This window comes from Amia ocellicauda, chromosome 2, assembly GCF_036373705.1.
Source record: "Amia ocellicauda isolate fAmiCal2 chromosome 2, fAmiCal2.hap1, whole genome shotgun sequence".
In the NCBI taxonomy this organism is placed as follows: domain Eukaryota; kingdom Metazoa; phylum Chordata; class Actinopteri; order Amiiformes; family Amiidae; genus Amia; species Amia ocellicauda.
Window position 1 is genome coordinate 23,140,639 of NC_089851.1, and position 20,221 is coordinate 23,160,859.

At 38.5% G+C, this 20,221-nt stretch overlaps 1 protein-coding gene across 3 annotated transcripts in view; it reads left to right on the forward strand.

Annotated features, from left to right (window-relative positions):
• Window positions 1-20,133, forward strand: part of LOC136767492 (NFX1-type zinc finger-containing protein 1) — a 31,249-nt gene extending 11,116 nt beyond the window's left edge. For 2 of the 3 annotated variants that reach the window (XM_066721304.1, XM_066721296.1), the window contains exons 6-19: window positions 32-1,636; window positions 1,718-1,846; window positions 2,841-2,995; window positions 4,606-4,749; window positions 4,882-4,975; window positions 6,996-7,052; window positions 7,324-7,437; window positions 7,611-7,855; window positions 9,481-9,620; window positions 10,037-10,191; window positions 10,726-10,871; window positions 15,170-15,280; window positions 16,261-16,356; window positions 17,461-20,133. In XM_066721304.1, the coding sequence (XP_066577401.1) occupies window positions 32-1,636; window positions 1,718-1,846; window positions 2,841-2,995; window positions 4,606-4,749; window positions 4,882-4,975; window positions 6,996-7,052; window positions 7,324-7,437; window positions 7,611-7,855; window positions 9,481-9,620; window positions 10,037-10,191; window positions 10,726-10,871; window positions 15,170-15,280; window positions 16,261-16,356; window positions 17,461-19,731 (5,462 nt within the window). In that variant the 3' untranslated portion in view covers window positions 19,732-20,133. The remainder of the gene's footprint in view (window positions 1-31; window positions 1,637-1,717; window positions 1,847-2,840; window positions 2,996-4,605; window positions 4,750-4,881; window positions 4,976-6,995; window positions 7,053-7,323; window positions 7,438-7,610; window positions 7,856-9,480; window positions 9,621-10,036; window positions 10,192-10,725; window positions 10,872-15,169; window positions 15,281-16,260; window positions 16,357-17,460) is intronic. The other variant, XM_066721314.1, reaches the window with a different exon arrangement.
• The last annotated feature ends 88 nt before the right edge of the window (window positions 20,134-20,221 follow it).

Below are 20,221 nucleotides of genomic sequence, written 5' to 3' on the forward strand. Positions count from 1 at the left end.
TGCTTCTTGTTTTTCTCTCAATCTTTTTTAGATGGCTTCAACATTGGTCAGGGACAAGGTTATCAACGGTTCTCAGGAAAAAGGGCTGAAAGTCAGCCCAACCTGTTAGACATGAATCTTGACTCATCTGACAGTGAGCAAGGTGGCAGAAGTGAGACGTTCAACAAACGAGAACAAAGACACAATGTCTGTTTAAACTACAGCGCTCTGCAAAAGATTTTGCGAATGGAACCGTCTGAAGTGGTCATGATATTGGCAGCTCCACGAAGTGGTTTGCAGGAATTTCTAAGCAAAGAAGATGCAGCTGATGAAGTCATATCTGTAGCTCTTGAAGTCCTCATTAAGGCATGCAGCAGCAGGACCAACAGGGAGAATTTACAGCATCTCCTTATAGATGTAAAAGAATCAAACTTTCTAAAGAGGATCCTCCCTATGTATGTAATGAGAGTGGGTAGACAAGGTGATCCATTACAAAGAGAGCAGAGCATTGTGAAACTTAATCAAATATTGACCCTCCACCTGACCTTAATTAGTGTGTTTCCAGCTAGCTCAGTCATTGATGTGTCTCTTATTGCAGCTCTTCTAGAGGGTGAAATAAATTACTTACGGTCAACAGGGCTCTACATTCCAGAAGAAACAGAGAACAACATAAAAAACCTTCTAAGAATCATAGCCCATCTGCAAGAGAAGAAACGTGAAGGTACACTCAAATCAGACAACTATAGATACTTAATGGGAGCTCAGGATGAACAAGGCATAGAGGACTTCAGAAATATGTCCATCTTTCCAACATATGAAGATATACATATTACTGAAAAACCATTTATGAGGCCTAACATTGTTGATAAGAAATTTGAGAACAGCAACATTTACCTTGATACTCATTTCCGTCTCCTACGAGAGGACTTTCTGAAGCCTCTGAGGGATGGCATATCTCAGATCCTCAAGTTTGATGGAAAAGACCTACACCATGGAAGATTCGATGACATTCGCATTTATTTCAACACCTTCATTCTTTCTCCCATTTGTACACCTAAAGGGATCATCTACAGAGTTCGGTTTGATATCAAAAATTTGAAATCCGTTAACTGGGAAAACTCCAAACGACTTTTGTTTGGAGCACTCGTGTGCCTATCTAGAGATTACTTTGAAACAATGATTTTTGCCACAGTGGCCAATCGTGATGTAAAAGAGCTTGCTCATGGCATTACAACCTTGGAATTCACTGAAGAGAATCGACTAAAACTATCAGATATTTCTCCAACGGACACTTTCCTAATGGTTGAAACAACTGCATTTTTTGAAGCCTATCGTCATGTACTTGAAGGCTTACAGGAGATGGCAGCTGAAGAACTACCAATGCAAAAATATATAGTCAGTTGTGATTCTGATGTCTTGCCTCCAAAGTACCTGAGAAATCATCCACATGGCTACAGCTTTGAGGCTTTGATGAATGATCGCCCTGTCAAAATACCAAACCTAGCTGAGATCAGTGATGGGAATCAGGAAGCGAGCATTCTAGATTTCAGAAACTGGCCCAGAAAGGAAAAGCTAAAGTTGGATGACTCTCAGCTGAAGGCAGTGCAGATGGCCTTAACTAAGGAGCTAGTAATCATTCAAGGTCCACCAGGAACAGGTAAGAATCAGGAACTTGTTTTTCTCTGCTATTTTGTCCTTGACTTTCTGCACAATATGCATTTATTTTTCTTTGTTTCAGGCAAGACATATGTTGGTCTAAAAATTGTCAAAGCACTTCTTGCTAACGCCCATATTTGGCGATCTGGAGTTCAAGCTCCTATTCTCGTTGTCTGCTACACAAACCATGCATTGGATCAGTTCTTGGAAGGTACTGTCTTTGTGTTTTTTCAATTGGAGGGTTGTGGGGGTGGAGTGGGGAAGAGCTGACAATAACAAGACAAAGTCAGGGGGTAAAGATTGACAAGAAATCAAGAATTGTTAGTGTAGGTTCAATTTAACTGTGTGTTGATGTCTTTTAAAGCTGGCTTGCTTAAAATATAAATGTAGAACTGAGCATAGTTTAAAGAAGTGAGCATAATTCAATGGAAGGTAAAATATGACTTAACATATGAAGTCATTTCAAAGGAGAAAGTGCCAAAAGGGTGAAATTCAGTTCAGACCAGGTTGTCTATTGTTTCACTATTTCAAAGCTCTTCCCAAAACATAATGGTCATGAAAATGTGTGCCCAGTGAGAGAAAAATAAAAATAAAGTAGACCCATGGTATTTACTCTCTGCCGTTGTATACTGCATATTATTAAATGCTGGAAATAGACAGAAACAAATACTTCAACCTTGGAAGAGAATTTTAAGGAACTAGCAACCCTTTATTTTAATAATAACCACATATTTTACTTTGTTGCATAATTTGTACTCAACTATGTACATAGCTGACCAGTCTAACTAAAAAATCTGACATCTGTTTAGACTGGTAACAATAAGCATTCAATAGAAATACAAACTGTGGCACAAAACAATCATATCAGAGCTGCTGCACTTCCTCCTGGGTATTACCTGAACATGTTCACTTATTAAAGGAAAAACAGAAAGAAAATAAGCTCATATTCCCCAGCTGAACTCTATTTTATGATTTACTTAACTGATACCTTATCTGAACAAATTATTTGCATAATTTTACCTTTTAAATTTCTGTAGCTTACAAAAATATTTGGTCACCAGGACCAGGGTTGAGAAGCACCACTCCTCATGTCTTGGCATGATTGTACTGTACTTAATCACACTTGGAGAGTTTTCCATGGTAAACTACAGTAATCATTAACAAGGGTATGGTTATCTTATATTTGCCTGTCTACTTCTTTGAAGGCATCTACAAGTTTTTTAAGGACCCAACAGGACTGGTGAGAGTGGGAGGAAGAAGCACCAGTGAGATTCTGAAGACATTTTCTCTGAGTAATCTAAGAAGAGCCGATCAATTTAAAAGGAAGCTCCCAGGACACCTGCGAGCCATGTATGCAGAAGTAAGTAGTAGACAACTATAAGAATCATAATTTCTCAAATAAATAAAAGGGTTTTATTTAGTTTTTCTCAAAGGCAGCTGTCAATGCAGGCTTAAAGCAGTCTTAATGTTGTATGCAAGAAGCGTAATTTAATGTGCATTATTGAATGAACATCATGGGTGCATTTATAATTGCTAGACTGTTCCCAATAAATAGGAAAAGAGTGATTTTTGGTAATATAATCCTAATACCATAATACATCTTCACCTTAAATTAAGGTAATTAACTTTAATTGATCATCTTCAGGTATCTGAGTGAATGGATCTTTAGATAATTAGCATTGTTGTTACTTATATTTTCATTATAGTTGCAGAAATAATATTGTAATTTGTTTAAAGAGTGATACCTCCACAGATAATTCTTGGCAAATGTTTTGCAGTTTTTCTGAATGGAAAATTAATCCATTGAGTGTTAAAATATATATTCTGATTTATATTTGGTATCAGTTAAGTATCCTGAACTAAGTGTTTAGGGATAGGATTACTTGTATGTACACCACCGGTCCAACATTTAAGAGCACCCCCATTTTTCCAATGTTTATTGAAATTTAAGCAGTTCAAGTCCAGTGAATAACCTGAAATGGTACACAGGTTGACTGAATCTGTTAAAAAGAGGTTAGAAAAAAGTTTAGGTTACCAAAAACTGAAAAATAATATACATTTCAGAGTTATATACTGTGTTACTACACACTCTTAAGCATTATTTGGCAGTGTTATGCGCAGCTCCTGTGCATAGAAGTCACACTGTATTCCTACAATGCACACATCATTTGAAAGCTTATTCTCTTGCCTACCAGCGCGTTTCATTCTCACACACATCCAATTTACAGTTTCTGTGTCGCCCGCCATCATTCAGAGCCTGGTGGGTAAACGCCCAGTCTGCTCTGGGGTGGGGGGGGGGGTATATCCAGTATATATTATTTGATGTTTTATGAAATACAGAGAAGTACAGATCCAATTATTTAAAATAGTTATGTAGTTTTCCATCTTGACATTTTGAGCTCTCTACGGGTGTGTGTTGTTTCTACCAAAATGTGGATGTCTTGATGGCCTAGAATATGTCATATTGTCAATAGTTGAGATTTTGTATTCCTACTCAAACCAAGTACCAAAGGGGGGGGGGGGGCAGAGAGGGGCATAAGTGTGGGAGGGGGGGTATAAAAAACTAATTTTTCACATAGTTAGAAAGCTGAGAGTCTTGGCTTTCATGGTATACCAAACACAGCACAACTGTGAAGAGTACACATGGGATTAAAGAGAAGCACACAGATTTGGTGAACCAAAGGGGTTTGTCAGCTTAAGGGGTTACATTTTGTTAAACAAAACAATTCCATTATTTCATTTTTATCTCCAATTGTTTATTTCTTTTATGTTTTAATTTCTGAGTACATCGCGACATTAAACTGTATAAATTTCAATACAAACTGGAAAAATGTAGGTGTTCTAAAACTTTTGACCGGTAGAGTTATGTTCCAAATTAGGCAAATTTGAGTAACAGAAACTGAAATAAAACAGTAAATAGAAAATTATAGCATTATACAAATGTCTTTAAAATTATATTATTATTTGCAGCTAACAGATGAAAGGAAGGCTGAGGAACATCAGATTGGGAAAATTGGAGCTCTGTATGAAAGTTCTGTGAAGGGTGTTCTTCATGAAAGTGTCCTGGAAAATTACATTGTTTTAATTCATGGGACTACCCTGGGGAAATTAAAGGTTAGGCAACCTTCTGAAGACTTATTTATTAACCCATTTCACTTGTTCTGTTTTTAATCATTGGTTGGTGTTTATTTGTATTGTTTACCTGAGTTATGAGATGTATTTATTTAACATCATAATTCTTTTTAGTGCACAGGAAAGAATTTCTCACACAGGAAGCAGCCATCAGTGATGATGGACTGGCTGGGAATCTCCGTGCTCAGTCATGTTTCAAGACAAATGGGTGAGGGAACCTACTGAGCTTTTCCTAAATTTGCATGCTCCAATTTTGAAGGAAACGATGTGTATATATGATTAATCAATATATATATATATATAGTTTTTAAGAAGCCAAGGTCCCTTTGGTAGGACATCCAGTAAGTTCAATTTGTGTGTGACGTTAATACTGAAGAGTCCAAAATAATCTGGAGAAAGAGATGCAGGGTCAATAAAATGAATTGATAAGGAGCAGCTGCAATGAGGACCATTAATGGGGCTGTCCCACAAACAGTCCTAAAGAGGAGTACAAGCATTTTTATACTGGCAAGAACAAGAGATAACGAGAATCACATGCTGTCCTGTTTAAGGCTGCTCCTCCCTGCCTGACAACTCTGGCGGGGTACCTATATATGGTCAAGCATGAGCAAATTTGAGGTCAACATATATGGGGCATTCATCTGATGTATTAGCATACAACTGCTAGCTTAAACTGGTTCTTATCAAACCCTGTTCTTCTGCGTAGCAGGGTTGAACTATGCACATTACAGTAGCACAGTAAGGCAGTGACCTCATTCACAGACACACAAGGAAAACATGCAGGTCTTTAGTCCCTCCTGTCAGCACAACAAAAGATATGGGTGAAAATCGAAACTATAGAATATAGACTATAGAATATAGGCGATAATCTGAGCAATAATTCACTGATTAATCAATACATAGTCCCCTCCCCAAACCCAACCATTTTTCTCCAGTTAAGTAGTCCAATTCAAAATCCCAGTGCACCTCATTTTGTCCTCTATCTATCTCAGTCCTGCTTAGCATAGGGAGTCATGAAGATCTGCCACAATGGCAGCAAACAGTCTGTGTGCCAAGGCAACAGGTGGATTGTCCATTGTTAATTGTCCATGCCACCATGGTGTGGCCTCCAGGCCATTCAGGATGCACCCTGGGATGTAGAGGTAACATAAGACCAGGGTATCGTTCACCTGAAGGCACATTGTTTGTTTTGTTGGGTATGTCAGTGGGCCAAACCTCTATATGGACTATGAGGTCAAAAGCACCATTGTGTAAGGCAGTTCTTTCAAACATTTACAGCAGATTACAACATTCAGTAACATATCACAGTTGAAAATAATAAAAATTGAAAGTGGAGTACAAAGTTTCATATTGTAATGCAATAGTCAAGATGTTAAATGCGAATACGGTTTTCATTCTGCCTGGCACAATTAATTATCTTAAGAAATTAGCTCATCAGCAACGAAATTACAGACATGAAAGTCCTGAAGGTCACAAAGCTTAATCAACAGAATGTCAGCTAGTACCCTGTGTACAATAACAAACTCAGAGACTGCAATAGAGAAAGAAAGGGAGGAAAGGCAGATAATATTACTGTATTAGCAGCATGGATGTATAGAACTATCTTACAGTATGATCTTTTAAATCAACCATTGATTATCAGCTTGCATCAATTCTACAGTTATCCCATGAATACAGAAGAGATGGAGGAAACATACTGACATCTGAGAAGTGTGGCAACGACTGATGCTTACACATGAAACATTGCACACAACACTAAAAGCAGCAGCTTTATGTAGCATGCAGTTCTGCAGACTATTCACATTAATACTGTAAAGCTACCAAATGAAAATGTTCTTATGTTAATATTATTAATGTGAACAACCCAGTTTTAGTGTCTGTATGTTTCTGTTATGCATTGTAGAAATCACAGTGGAAGTAGACCAAGTCACTCCTGGCAAAACTAATGTGACCCTATGAAACAAATATAATTGGGACTAACAAATTACTACAATATTGATCAAAGTGCTTTAGAGTATATATTGAAGTGTTTACATTTTATATTAATGGAAAAATTCTCTCTTGACCCCAGCATTTTTTTTAAGTTAGCATGAGATTAGAATCTAATTAAGATTGAGTCTTTAGAAGACAGTGGTAATATTAGTTGTATATGGTTGTATAGTTAATGCACATCTATTGTTTTTAAATGGTTACTATGACATAAATTTACCTTTTCATTAATGGTGTAGGTGAGTTTGAAGAACTTGATCCAGAAAGTCAGCCTGAAGGTGAAGAAAATAATAATGGTAAGACATCTAAATAAATGTACTGCATTTCAAACTTAAAAACTGTATGTCTATCGGTGTGAGAATAGCTAATGCTTTACATTGTATCACAATATGTATTTTCCTGATTAAAGACAGAATGCAAAAAATGTAATACAATGTTTACACATTCGCTATCAAGAGTTGTATGTAATCTGTAAATTAAGTGAAACCACTAACACCACTTAACTGTATTACGTTTAAAATGAAAAAAGGGAATAAATCAAAACATAAAAATGTGCTTCCTTTAAAGAAGAAACTGAAGGTGATTCAGGAAACATAATGGATGAAGAGAGGAGCTATTATCATGGTGATATTGAGAAAGCAACTGAACTTCTGCAGCTGGAAGACACTGCTGAGGATGAAGGTACTTTCTTTTGACGAGAGCTTGACAAAATCAGCTTCGAATGTGAATTGTTATGAATGCAACAGGGTAATGCAGAGTATTGGGGAACCTACAAGCAATCGTCTAATGCAAATTGTCGAGGCTAAACTCTGTGTTCAGTTCCAGTTCCAGTGAAGTGTTTTGTGGTTTTGCAGACAGTATTTGTGAGGTTGCCAGTGTGACTACAGAGGGAGTGGAGGCGGCGGCAGATCTAATCCAAGTCACAGAGGAAGCCGAACTGGTTCAAGCTGAGAGAATGATGGAGGGGGATGATGTTCAAAAGCACATCCAAAATGCACGGAGGAGGCTTGCTTCAATGCAGAACATGGTTCTTGCATATGCACCTGGTGTGGAGGAAGAACAGGAGCAGAGTCAGGAGAACTACGATGAGGGTTGGGAGGTAAGCCGTCAATTGACCAAGTTTACATCAATATCTACATTAAATCACAAGAAATCATATGTATTATTTATCAATTGCCTATAAAGATTTATAATCTGTAAATGTGTATTACATACACACACACATACACATACAGTACATATAATATATTATAGCAGTAGTACTTCAAAAGTGTCTTTCTCTTTGGTGCTGTTTGCTGTAGTTCAGTATGTCCTATGCAATCCAAGCTGCTGCTCAGTATTTCTTCTCAGAGTTCCTCTGAAAAACATGCAACCTTTTCTCTAGACTCTACTGTGTTGTCATTTTTAAAGTCTGCTCTTTGCATTTTTATTTTCCTTTTAACTTGGTCAGGCGAGTGATTGATACCTTCTGTGATCACTTCTGTAGTTATATCCTCATAGACACCAGCGCTCGTGCACTTCCTTCAGTTTCTTTTAACTATATCTTCCATCCAAATTGTAAACAGTGCTTTAATTCAAATTGCATAGTAAACTGTTTTAAAATGCATTGATTTGAATGGAAACCTGCTTCGGTTAAATGTATATCATTTTAATGCAAAATTCGGATAAGTGAATCAAGTTACCTGGTCCCATTCACAATTTCATAATGTATTTAACACCTGAAGATGGCATACTGTTAAATTTCAGACTTCAATCATACTCAGTAGAAGAAGAAAAAATAATAGCAAGTTTACCAGCTACACACACTTTTATTTTCATGGACCGAGTAGTTTGAATTGTTTACATTATAACTAATTATTTTATATGTACTCATATATTATTATATATTACTCATTATTAAATGTATCAGTACATTTAAGGCTATAGATCAATATGACATTCAAACAATATAGAGAAAATACTGTTTGTCTTGTGAAGTCGTGTATGATTTTTTGGTGCCCGTGTTTACGTCTGCGTTGGCGAGAAGCGTGTCTCCTTTGAATCAGACCTGTGAGTCTCTGGGGGCGTGGTTTGAGTTGTATCATGCATTGACGCTTTCCACCCAGCCCAGGGCCCGGCGCGTTCATATTCACATTTAGGTCGCCTTTAGGCCACCTCAAAAGATTTAGGCCGGGTCAAAAGGCTGGACTAGTTTTCACCCGGAACAGGGATGCCTGAAAACTATGACCCCGTTCACATATGAGTTAAGGCGGCCCTGGGCTGGCTTAACCCGCAAATTTGAATGGGTCAAAGGCGCATTTCAGGCTTTGTTAGTGTTGATGCCGGAAAAACAAATTACACAAACTTTATTAAACAAAACAAAAAAGCACAGCAGATATGAATGGATGTTCATTGTTGCTGAATTTGACAGCCCACAATTAATTTCCTTTGGTTGAGGGCTACTGTCTCACATTTGAAACAAGGAAGGAAGGGAAATGAGCACGGGGGCAGATTTATTCAAACAATACTAAGAAAATGTACTTGTCATAATAACAAGTTTTTCTGAGATGGTTTCCTATAAATATTAGGTTATCAAATAATTCTTAATGCTAATGTTACCTGAAGAACTGTCAGGTTCGGTGAATACATCAAATGAAGAACAGTGAAATAGCAGGCAGCAACAGTGCATTTGAATTGTACTTCCTGAAAAGAAAGCTAATCATAATTGTTCTTGTCTGTGATTAGATACCAAAAGACATGAAGAAAAAACTGAATCAGATTGTAAAGCAAGAGCTGCAGAAAACTGAACATATGTCGCTGGAAGAGGCCGAGCAAATCCATGACCTGTGGGCCCTGCCGTGTAAAGAACGCTGGCGTCTATACAGGTAAACCATGTGCCCTCTGTGTGCCTGATCGCAGACACGGTCAGCAGGAATCGCTCAAGCTTAACCTGTTGTGTTTTTAGGTTTGTATGTGTACCACAGTCAACTTGTGCATTCAACAATAAAAGGTCTTTGAATAAAAACTAGGCTAATTAACATGATGGGTGTAAACATCACATGCAGTTCAGGGTTTGGGGTCATAGAGTACATAGTAAGTAACCCTACTCATCTGAAACAGTTCAGGGAAATGAAAAGCAGTTCCAAACTGTCAACTAAAATACTGGAGCTGTCATAGCTGATTGTAAAACCTTTGTTTTAGAATCATCTTAGTCAGTAACACTATATTTCTAGTTGTCAATGTATTGTATTTTATTGCCTGGAATTTCAGATGGTACAAATCTCTTTTTTCTAATCAACAGGCTTTGGGTTTCCCAATACCGAAGTGACATAAAGCTACAGATTCTGGAATGTGAGAACCGGTACCAAAGAATAGTAAACCGCATTGTGGAACTGCGAAACCGGGAGGACCTGACTGTCCTCCAAACGGCCAGTATCATTGGAATGACCACCACATGTAAGTCGAGAAAAGTAACTGAAAAGTTGCATGTATTTAGAATAGTTCATGCAAAAATGAATGAATTAATACATAAATGAATGTTATTACACAAGCTAAAAACTTATCTTATATCAGGAAGAGCTGTACATATACTGTCATATAGAAAAGCTCCAAACATATCTGTCCAGTATCCCTGTGTGTATAGTTTTAGTCTTGACTTCAAGTGTTTACTATTATTACATCTCTTAGCAGACGCTCTTATCCAGAGCAACCTTTTGTTTTTACTGGGGCAATCTAAGTATACTGTTGTACCTTGCTCAAGGGTACAACAGCACTGGCCCACAGCAAGGATTGAGCCCGCACCTTTTCCTCAGGAGTCCAGAGCCCTAACCACTGCCCATATATGCTTCTAGGTTTGGTTTCAAATTCACCTTTCATACTATAGAAAACTCTGGAAAAATATGTATAATATATAAACCGTGCTACTATTTGATGGTGCCGGTGTCTTTGCCTCCAGAAGAGTAGTGATGTGTTAAACATTATTTTATCTAGGTGCAGCCCGTTACAGGAAGGTCCTGCATGATATTCAACCCAAGATTGTCATTGTTGAGGAAGCAGCTGAAGTGCTAGAAGCTCACATAGTGACTACGTTGACACCTACCTGTGAACACCTCATTCTAATTGGGGACCACCAACAGGTGAGAATTATTCACAGTCGCTGCATTGCTTTGATGTACATTTAGGTCCATACATTTTTGGACAGTGACACAATTGTCATCATTTTGGCTCTTTACGCCACCACAATGGATTTGGAAGGAATCAAGATATGCTTTAAGTGTAGACTTTCATCTTTAATTTGAGGGTGGTTACATCAAAATTGGGTGAACAGTGTAGGAATTACGTCCATTTTTATATGTGGTCCCCACAATTTTAGGGTCTCAAAAGTATTTGGACAAACTAATATAATCATGAATTAAATTGTGAGTTTCAATACTTGGTTGCAAATCCTTTGCAGTCAATGACTGCCTGAAGTCTGGGACCCATAGACATCAGCAGATGCTGGGTTTCTTCCCTGGTGATGCTCTGCCAGGCCTGCACTGCAGCTGTCTTTAGTTCCTGCTTGTTCTTGGTGTTTTTCCTTCAGTTTTGCCTTAGAAACCAAAACAAACCAATCAGAGAGATAGTAAAAACATTAGGTGTGGCCAAATCAACTATTTGGTACATTCTTAAAAAGAAAGAATGCAGTGGTGAGCTCAGGAACACCAAAAGGCCCGGAAGACCATGGGAAACAACTGTTTGGATGGAGAAAGTGAGGAGTTCACATAGACTCCTAGGTGTTTCTCATAAGTTACTTCATCCAGTTCTATTCCTCCCATAGTGTAATTATAGTGGACATTTTTGTAATACCTTGCACTTGTCCACATTGCATTTCATCTGCCAGGTGTCGCCCCACAACTGAATATTATCTAAGTCCCTTTGAATATCCTGTGCTGCCGAGATTGTATCTGCTGAGCCACCTATTTTAGTATCATCTGCAAATTTGACAAGTTTGCTAACTATCCCAGAGTCCAGATCATTAATATAGATTAGAAAAAGCAAAGGCCCTAGTACTGATCCCTGTGGAACTGCACTAACAACCTCACTCCAGTTAGAAGCAACTCCTCTAATCAACACCCTCTGTTTCCTATACATCAACCAGTTCATAATCCATCTACTTACATTACCCTGAATGCCTACAGCTTCCAATTTGAGGATCAGTCTTTGGTGTGGAACCTTATCAAAAGCTTTTTGAAAATCTAAGTATATCATATCATATGCTTTCACGTAATCTACAGCTGCAGTTGTATGTTCAAAAAATTCGAATAAATTAGTAAGACATGATCTGCCTCGTCTAAACCCATGTTGACTATCTCCAAGAATATGGTTTTCATTAAGATGCTCCTCTATTTTCTGTCTAATCATTTTTTCCAACATTTTAGTAATGCAGGCGAGACTGATTGGTCTGTAATTTCCTGGCTCAGTTTTGTCCTCTTTCTTGTGGATTGATATGACATTTGTTGTCTTCCAGTCAGTTGGCACATCCCCTGTTCTAAGTGTCATTTGGAATAATCGAGTTAGCGGCCTATAAATAATTTCCCTAATTTCTTTAAGTACTGTTGGAAATATCCCATCTGGCCCAGGTGATTTGTTTGTTTTTAATTCTGCTAGTCCCTTTAGTACCTCCTCCTCATTTATCCTGATCGCTCTTAGGGTTTGACTGGACTGATTGTCAATCTGTGGCATGTTATCAATTTTTTCTTTTGTAAAAACCTCTGTGAAATACTCATTTTGAACATTTGCCACATCTTGTTTGTTTTCCAATTCCATTTCCATTTCCATTTCTGCCCTTCATCTGTTTCACTTCCTCCTTTATTGTCCTCTTGCTGTTGTAGTATTGAAAAAAGCTCTTTGCATTAGTTATAGCTCCAAGAGCTGTTTCTTTCTATTTCCCTCTATGTATTCCTGATCCCTTTCTTAAGATCTCTTTGCAGTTCAACATATTCTTTGTATTTTGTTTAATCTCTATCCCTTTTGTATACACCATATAACATTTTTTTTCTGTTTATATTTTTTTCATACTTCTATTAAACCATTTTGCCCAATGCTCAATTTGCAAAGTTTTGGTACAGATTTCTCCTGAGCCTCAAGTAGTATATTCTTAAAATATACCCATCCACTTTCAGCTGAATCTGTATCCAGTGTGTTCTAGTCTAACTCTTCTAAGTGCCGCCTCATACCTTCAAGGTTTGCTTTTCTAAAATTGTAGACCATTGTTTTAGACTTGGTCCTTGTTTTCTGAAAGAATGCCTTAAAGCTAACTAGTGTCCCTCTGACTCTAGCTTGGTCACTTGAAAAGATCAAGTCAATGCATGCTCTCTCCCTGGTTGGTTCCGTGACAAATTGAGTTAGAAAGCAGTCATTTACCATCTCAACCATTTCTATTTCTGCTTCTGTAGTCCCGACTAGGCTTTCCCAGTGTATGTTGGGGAAAATCAAATCCCCCATTATAACACCCACATCCTTGCTACATGCAGTCCTGATTACACTGTACAATGCAACATCTTTCTGAATATCTGAGTTGGGTGGCCTGTAACACACTCCTACCACTAATCCTCCAGATCTTTTATTCAAAAGTTGAACCCACAAAGATTCTGTTTCGTTACTAGGATTGCATTTAATTTGAGTTCTTCTGCCTCAATGTCATTTTTGACATATAATGCTACCCCACCACCTCTTCGATTTTGCCGTCTCTCCTAAACTGTGTGTATCCTTTCAACTTGTATTCATCCCCATCATTTTCTGTAAGCCATGTTTCCGTCACACCTACAACATCATAGTCACATGCCAGCACTGTGGCTTCTAAGTCCAACATCTTGTTCCTTATAATCCCGGCACTGAGGTACAAATATTTCAGGACTTTCCTACTAGCAGTTTCCCTTGGTTTTCTTTCCTTAGTGGAACATCTCTCATTGTCAGAGCTCCCTGCCCCCCTGGTCCCTAGTATAAAAGATTCTCAACTACTCTGCACATACGCTCTCCCAATGCATTAGCCCCCCTTCTGTTTAGATGTAGACCGTCCGGTTTGTACAGGTCACATCTATCCCAGAAGAAAGACCAATGCTCCATAAATCTAAAACCCTCTTCCCTACACCAAGATTTCAACCACGTGTTAAACTTTGTAATCTCTGCCTGTCTCCCTGGCCATGCATGTGATACCGGAAGTATTTTGGAGAAAACTACCATGGAGGTTCTGCTCTTTAGTTTCTTTCCTTACTCTTTAAATTTGTCTTGCAGAACCTCTGCCCTTTCTTTTCCTATGTAATTGGTTCCAATGTGGACCATGACCAGTGGATTCCCCCCCGTCTTTGACCAGTAGCCCGTCTACTAATTTAGGGAGATCTGCAAACTGAGCACCAGGCAGGCAAGATACCATGTGGGTCTCCTTATCACTAGAACACACTGTGTGATCTATGCCTGTAAGGATTGAATCTCCTACTATAACTACCTCTCTCTTCTCGGGGGGAGTGGGCACCATGGTGCTCTGGTGCTCAACTACCCTCCCATCACCCTCTGAGCTGTCACTGTCCAACTCGGTGTCCAGCAGTTGGAACCTGTTGGGCATTTCTAGCTCTTGGGGTGTCTCTAAGTGTTGTGCGCGCCGTTTTCTGCATTTACGACCTACTGTAACCCAGCAGTTCTCTACACTTTCCTGCTCTAAGGTCTCGACTCTCCTAGTTTTGGCATGCACACCATCTCTCTCATGGGCTGATTGACCAATTCTTCCATATCACTAATACAGCACAAATCAACAAGCTGATCCTCAAGATCACGGACCTTGATCTCTAGGATCTCAGCAATTCACACCTAACTGGCTCAACCTGGAACAGAAGTCATGCTAGTCCTTGACTAAATACATTTCTACAACCTATTTACTTTCACCAACTCAGCAGCTGAACTGAATTGACTTCAATTAAGGCAAACTACAGACAAGATTAACTTCAATTAAGGCAAAGTCACATCATCACTAAATACAAGGGAACTGGATCACCCGTTCACCCAATTTGGATGGAACTACCCTCAAATTAAAGATGAAAGTCTACACTTAAAGCACATCTTGATTGTTTCCTTTCAAATCCATTGTGGTGGCGTACAGAGCCAAAATGATGAAAATTGTGTCACTGTCCAAATATTTATCGATCTTACTGTATATCACCATTTTCTCTAAAAAGCTTTGTGTGACATTGGTGTGAGTTATGGCCTGTATTGTATACATTGTGTTACGAGATCACACAGATATTGTATGCCTTAATTACACTATCACAATAAAAGTATTATCATACCAATGATGTCTCTTAACTTTAAGCAAACTCCAGTAACTCAATTGACTATTCATTACACCTTACCTCTTACAGTCACCAGGTAACTAAATGCACATGTATTTCAATCTACATTTCAGCTTCGTCCAAGCGCTACAGTGTATGAACTAGCCAAAAATTTCAACTTGGAAGTGTCCTTGTTTGAGAGGCTTATAAGAATGAATGTACCATACATTCGGCTGGACTATCAGGTATGTGTTATGCATTTCATATACTGTGCATATTGAATAGGCCTAATTTTGAGTAGCAGAGATTTCAATTTTGCTGTCATCTTTGTATTTTACTGACTTAATATTCGATTTTCTCTTTTTTAAGAATTTTTGGAGGTAATAACACATAAAGTGAACAAACATTATCCTCAGAGGGAGATCAATCCATTAATCATATTTACTATGTAGTATATTAGCTGAATTTGTGTTATATTACAGAAGAACTAAGTTACCATCTCAACCATTTCTATTTCTGCTTCTGTAGTCCCGACTAGGCTTTCCCAGTGTATGTTGGGGAAAATCAAATCCCCCATTATAACACCCACATCCTTGCTACATGCAGTCCTGATTACACTGTGCAATGTAACTAATATATTTTGTGAATAAAAAAGACCAGGACCATGTGCCATAGAAAAAACATTTTTTATATGTCACTACTTGTAGATCTTATTTTTTTCTCTGGAGTAAAAAGCACTGCTCTTAAATTAGGTTCTGCTCTTAGGCTCAGCTCTGATAAGAGGTACATGCAAACCCCAAGACTCAGACAGAGGGGAGAGGCAGGACAACTGTCTCAGACCCCAACTGAAGCCAGAGTGGGACAGACAAACACTGACCCTCCCTAACACCGTCAGACTATTTACACTAATGCTCCCCTCCCCATTGTCCCTCACATCCACCATTTGTCCAGGTGTTGGGGGGGAGTAATCCCAGCACGCATCTGTCACCAGTATGTAAAGGTCAGGCAGTAGCCCCATGCTGCAGTGCTGTGTCACCACCAGGCAGCCTTATATTTGATTTGATTGCACCTTTTTAAATACCAAAACATTTTCTTTATCTTTTTTAAACTGTGGGCTTTATCATCAATACTATATGTAGGGATGTGAATTATAATATCTGCCTTCTCTGTAGTTTGTTTTAATTTGTATAATAATATTAAAAATAATAATTTGTTCTTTATTCAGCATCGTATGCGGCCGGAAATTGCTCGGCTGTTAACACCACACATCTATAGTAATTTGGAGAACCATCATGATGTCTATCTGTATGACAGTATCAAGGTATGTAATAAGTTTAATACTTAATTTCCTTGTCACAACTCAAATTAATATTTTATTTCAGTGCCAGTGTAAGTATCACAATTGCTCAGCATGTTGTGTTGTTGTTGGACAGAAAACCACTATGTCATTGTGTGACTAGAGGTTGTGGCTTAGTAAAAGTAATTAGGTGAATGTTAATATTACAATAGCAACAGCCGAGGACAGGCCATGCACATGGAACCCTGACTTTAACCCTCTTTATAACATTGTTGTATGATTATTCCTTGCATCAGTTTGTGAAGGTGATCTATTTGATTCTCTTTATTGATTTGAATTGGAAAATCTATTGTATTGTATTGTATTCAGTATCACAAAACGTGTTAATGAAGTACTAATAGATACCTTCATATTCATCTGAATAACATTATGATGATCAAAGTAATAATCATGTGCAACAATTTTAAATACATTTTGGTCCTTTATGCATTTATATACAGTACTGTACAAACATTTAGGCAGGTGTGAAAAAATGCTATAATGTAAGAATGCTTTCAAAAATAAACATGTTAATAGATTATATTTATCAATTAACTAAATGCAAAGTGAGTGAACAGAAGAAAAATCTACATAAAATCCATATTTGGTGTGACCACCCTTTGCCTTCAAAACAGCATCAATTCTTCGAGGTACACTTGCACAAAGTCAGGGATTTTGTAGGCATATAGTCAGGTGTAACAATTATACCAAACAATCTAATGATTGTGATCATCAATTCAATATGTAGGTTGAAACACAATCATTAACTGAAACAGAAACAGCTGTGTAGGAGGAATAAAACTGGGTGAGGAACAGCCAAACTCAGCTAACAAGGTGAGGCTGCTGAAGACAGTTTACTGTCAAACGTTTCGATTCTAGGTCTATATAAGATGCAAGCACAATACTTTACCACAATCTGTAAAATCCTCACCTTTCATTTAATATTACAAAAAGAAGCAGGCAACATTTTGCTCCTGAACACAAATGTGAAGACAAATCTGGACCTACGTTTTATATGTTTTGAAATGCAATAATCAATTATAAAGTTGGAGTTACATGACAAGTAATGTTATTTTTCTTTAATTTCAGGGAGTTTCCACAAATGTCTTCTTTATGGAACACACGCACCTTGAAGAAAACATTCATGAAGGTCGAAGCCACCAGAACCTTCACGAGGCAAAATTTGTGAAGTCACTGTGCTACTACTTAATCTGCCAAGGTTATGAGCCTTCTAGGATAACAGTCCTGACAACATACACAGGCCAAATGTATTGCTTGAAACAAATCATGCCAAAGAGCAAATTTGAAGGAGTAAATGTGTGTGTTGTTGACAGATATCAAGGGGAGGAAAATGATATAATAATTCTTTCCTTGGTCAGGAGTAATCTGGAAGGGAAAGTAGGGTTCCTAAAAATCACAAACCGAATCTGTGTAGCTCTGTCAAGGGCAAAGAAAGGCTTGTTTTGTATTGGGAACATGTCAATGCTTTCCAGAGTTCCTCTTTGGAGCAATATCATGAACGTGTTGAGCATCAACGGGCAGATCGGGGACATTTTAATGCTGCGCTGTGAGAACCACCCCGAAACCACTACCTTGGTGTCTGAAGAGAAAGACTTCCTCCAGGTACCTCTGGGTGGATGCTCAATCCCCTGTGAGTATCGACTGGACTGTGGCCATGTCTGCACCAGAAAATGCCATCCATTTGATTCAGAACACAAGACATTTAAATGCATGAAGCCCTGTCCAAAAACCTTGTGCCAGGACGGGCACAAATGCAAAAAGAAATGCTTTGAGGAATGTGGAAAGTGTCAGGTGATGGTCACTAAAACTATGCCCAAGTGTGGCCATGGGCAGCAGGTCGCCTGTTCAGTTCCTGTAGAAATGTTTGCGTGCCAGATGCCATGTGATAAAAGCTTACCTTGTGGTCACAAGTGTATTCGGGCTTGTAGCTCCTTTTGCACTCAGAGGTGCCCACAGAGAGTGACAGTTGACCTAGAATGTGGTCACCAGGTGAATATGCAATGCTATGCGAAGCAAGAGGCTGAAGAAAATAATATGAAGATTGATTGCTGGGTGAAATGTGGGGCACAGCTGGATTGTGGCCATGTCTGCTCTGGAAACTGCACTGTATGTTCCATTGGAAAGTCCCATATCCCATGCCAGTCCCAGTGTGAAGAACGGTTGATTTGCTCTCACCAGTGTTCAGAGGCATGTTTAGAGGCATGTGCTCCCTGCCGCAAGACTTGTGAAAACAGATGCTTTCATAGGATGTGTGACAGAAGATGCTGTGATCCGTGCCTCCCCTGTAAGCAGCCATGTGGCTGGGGCTGCAAACATCATCAGTGCACCAAGTTGTGTTTTGAGCCCTGTGATAGACCACCATGTCAAAATCCATGCATCAAAAAAAATAAAAAATGTAAGCATCCATGTATCGGGATGTGTGGGGAGCCATGTCCAAATAAGTGTCGTGTGTGCCACGTAAATGAGGTCCAGGAGCTGTTTTTTGGGAATGAGGCTGATCCAGGTGCCCGCTTTGTACAGCTGCTGGACTGCTCTCATATGTTTGAGGTGACTGGGTTTGACACCTGGATGATGCAGCCTGAACAGAACGGGGAGATTAAGATGAAGGCTTGCCCCAAATGCCTCACTCCCATCCGTAGAAGCGTACGGTATGGTCCTATTGTCAAACGACTACAGCTCAATATTGAGAGCATGAAAATGAAGACAGTGGAACTATGTTCAGAGCAACTGCAGAACTCACTGAGAGAGAGAACAGAGGTGGAGAGACACTTCCCACACTTTAACTTGTCTGAATTAGACCTTTCCACATTAGGTCTTCAGCAAGTTTTGTTAATCGACAAACAGGTTAGTCTTCTCTCCAAGCTGGCTGAAATCAAAGAAAATGCTGGACTGGCCCTGCCGAACATGTTGTACAAGATTAAAGTCAACAAACAAATTGAACATTGCAGTAATATGATCTTCAGCAAAAATCATGAAATATCTGAATACAATGGAGAAATCAAAAGGATTGCGCTCTTGGCTGAGGCCTATGCATTGTCCTGCATGTCTCAAATATCTTTGTTTCCAAGGAAAAAAAAACAGCTGGTGGAGATAATATTAATACTGAATGACAGTGTGATGAAACTTAGAGAAGGAGAAATTAAAAAGTTGCAAGACAAGCTTGACAGCATTGCGAAGAGCCAGCTGAAGATCTTGGATGAAAAGAAGAGCACAATGCTTCATTGTGACATTTTTAAGCAGAATCACTGGTTTAAGTGTAGTGAGGGGCATGTTTACTACACTCAGGGTGCTGAGACCGAGAGGAAGAGAAGAGAATGCCCAGACTGTTCAGTAGAGTGAGCTGAAAATATTCAATGATATCCTATGCAGGGATATGGATGAATAGAGAGATACAAAATCTTAAAATGTCAATACAAATGAAGAAAACAAATGTACTGGTTAACATAATTAAGACTGTTATGAATGGACTTGAGCTTCCTTCTCTGGTTGATTAATTTCAGAATTCAATGTTGTGTTCAATGTTCAATGTGTTAAATCATGTGAAACATGTTTTTATGGCAAATACTTTACAACTATGGCTAAATATAGCACCAGCTTGTATGACTATAGTTAGGTTATAGAGTGTTTTGGAAATAGTTCAGTTAGCTTCCTTGTCAGAATCCACCATATTGAAAACAACAGCCACTCTGTATTATTCTGAATTATATTGCATTAATGGAGAATAAAAAAGCCTCAATATTACAGTAGTTATTGTTTATTTGAAACATGCTGTTCCTTTAATTATACATTGCTTCGTTTATTCTGCAAACATTAGTCAAAACAGTAGGAG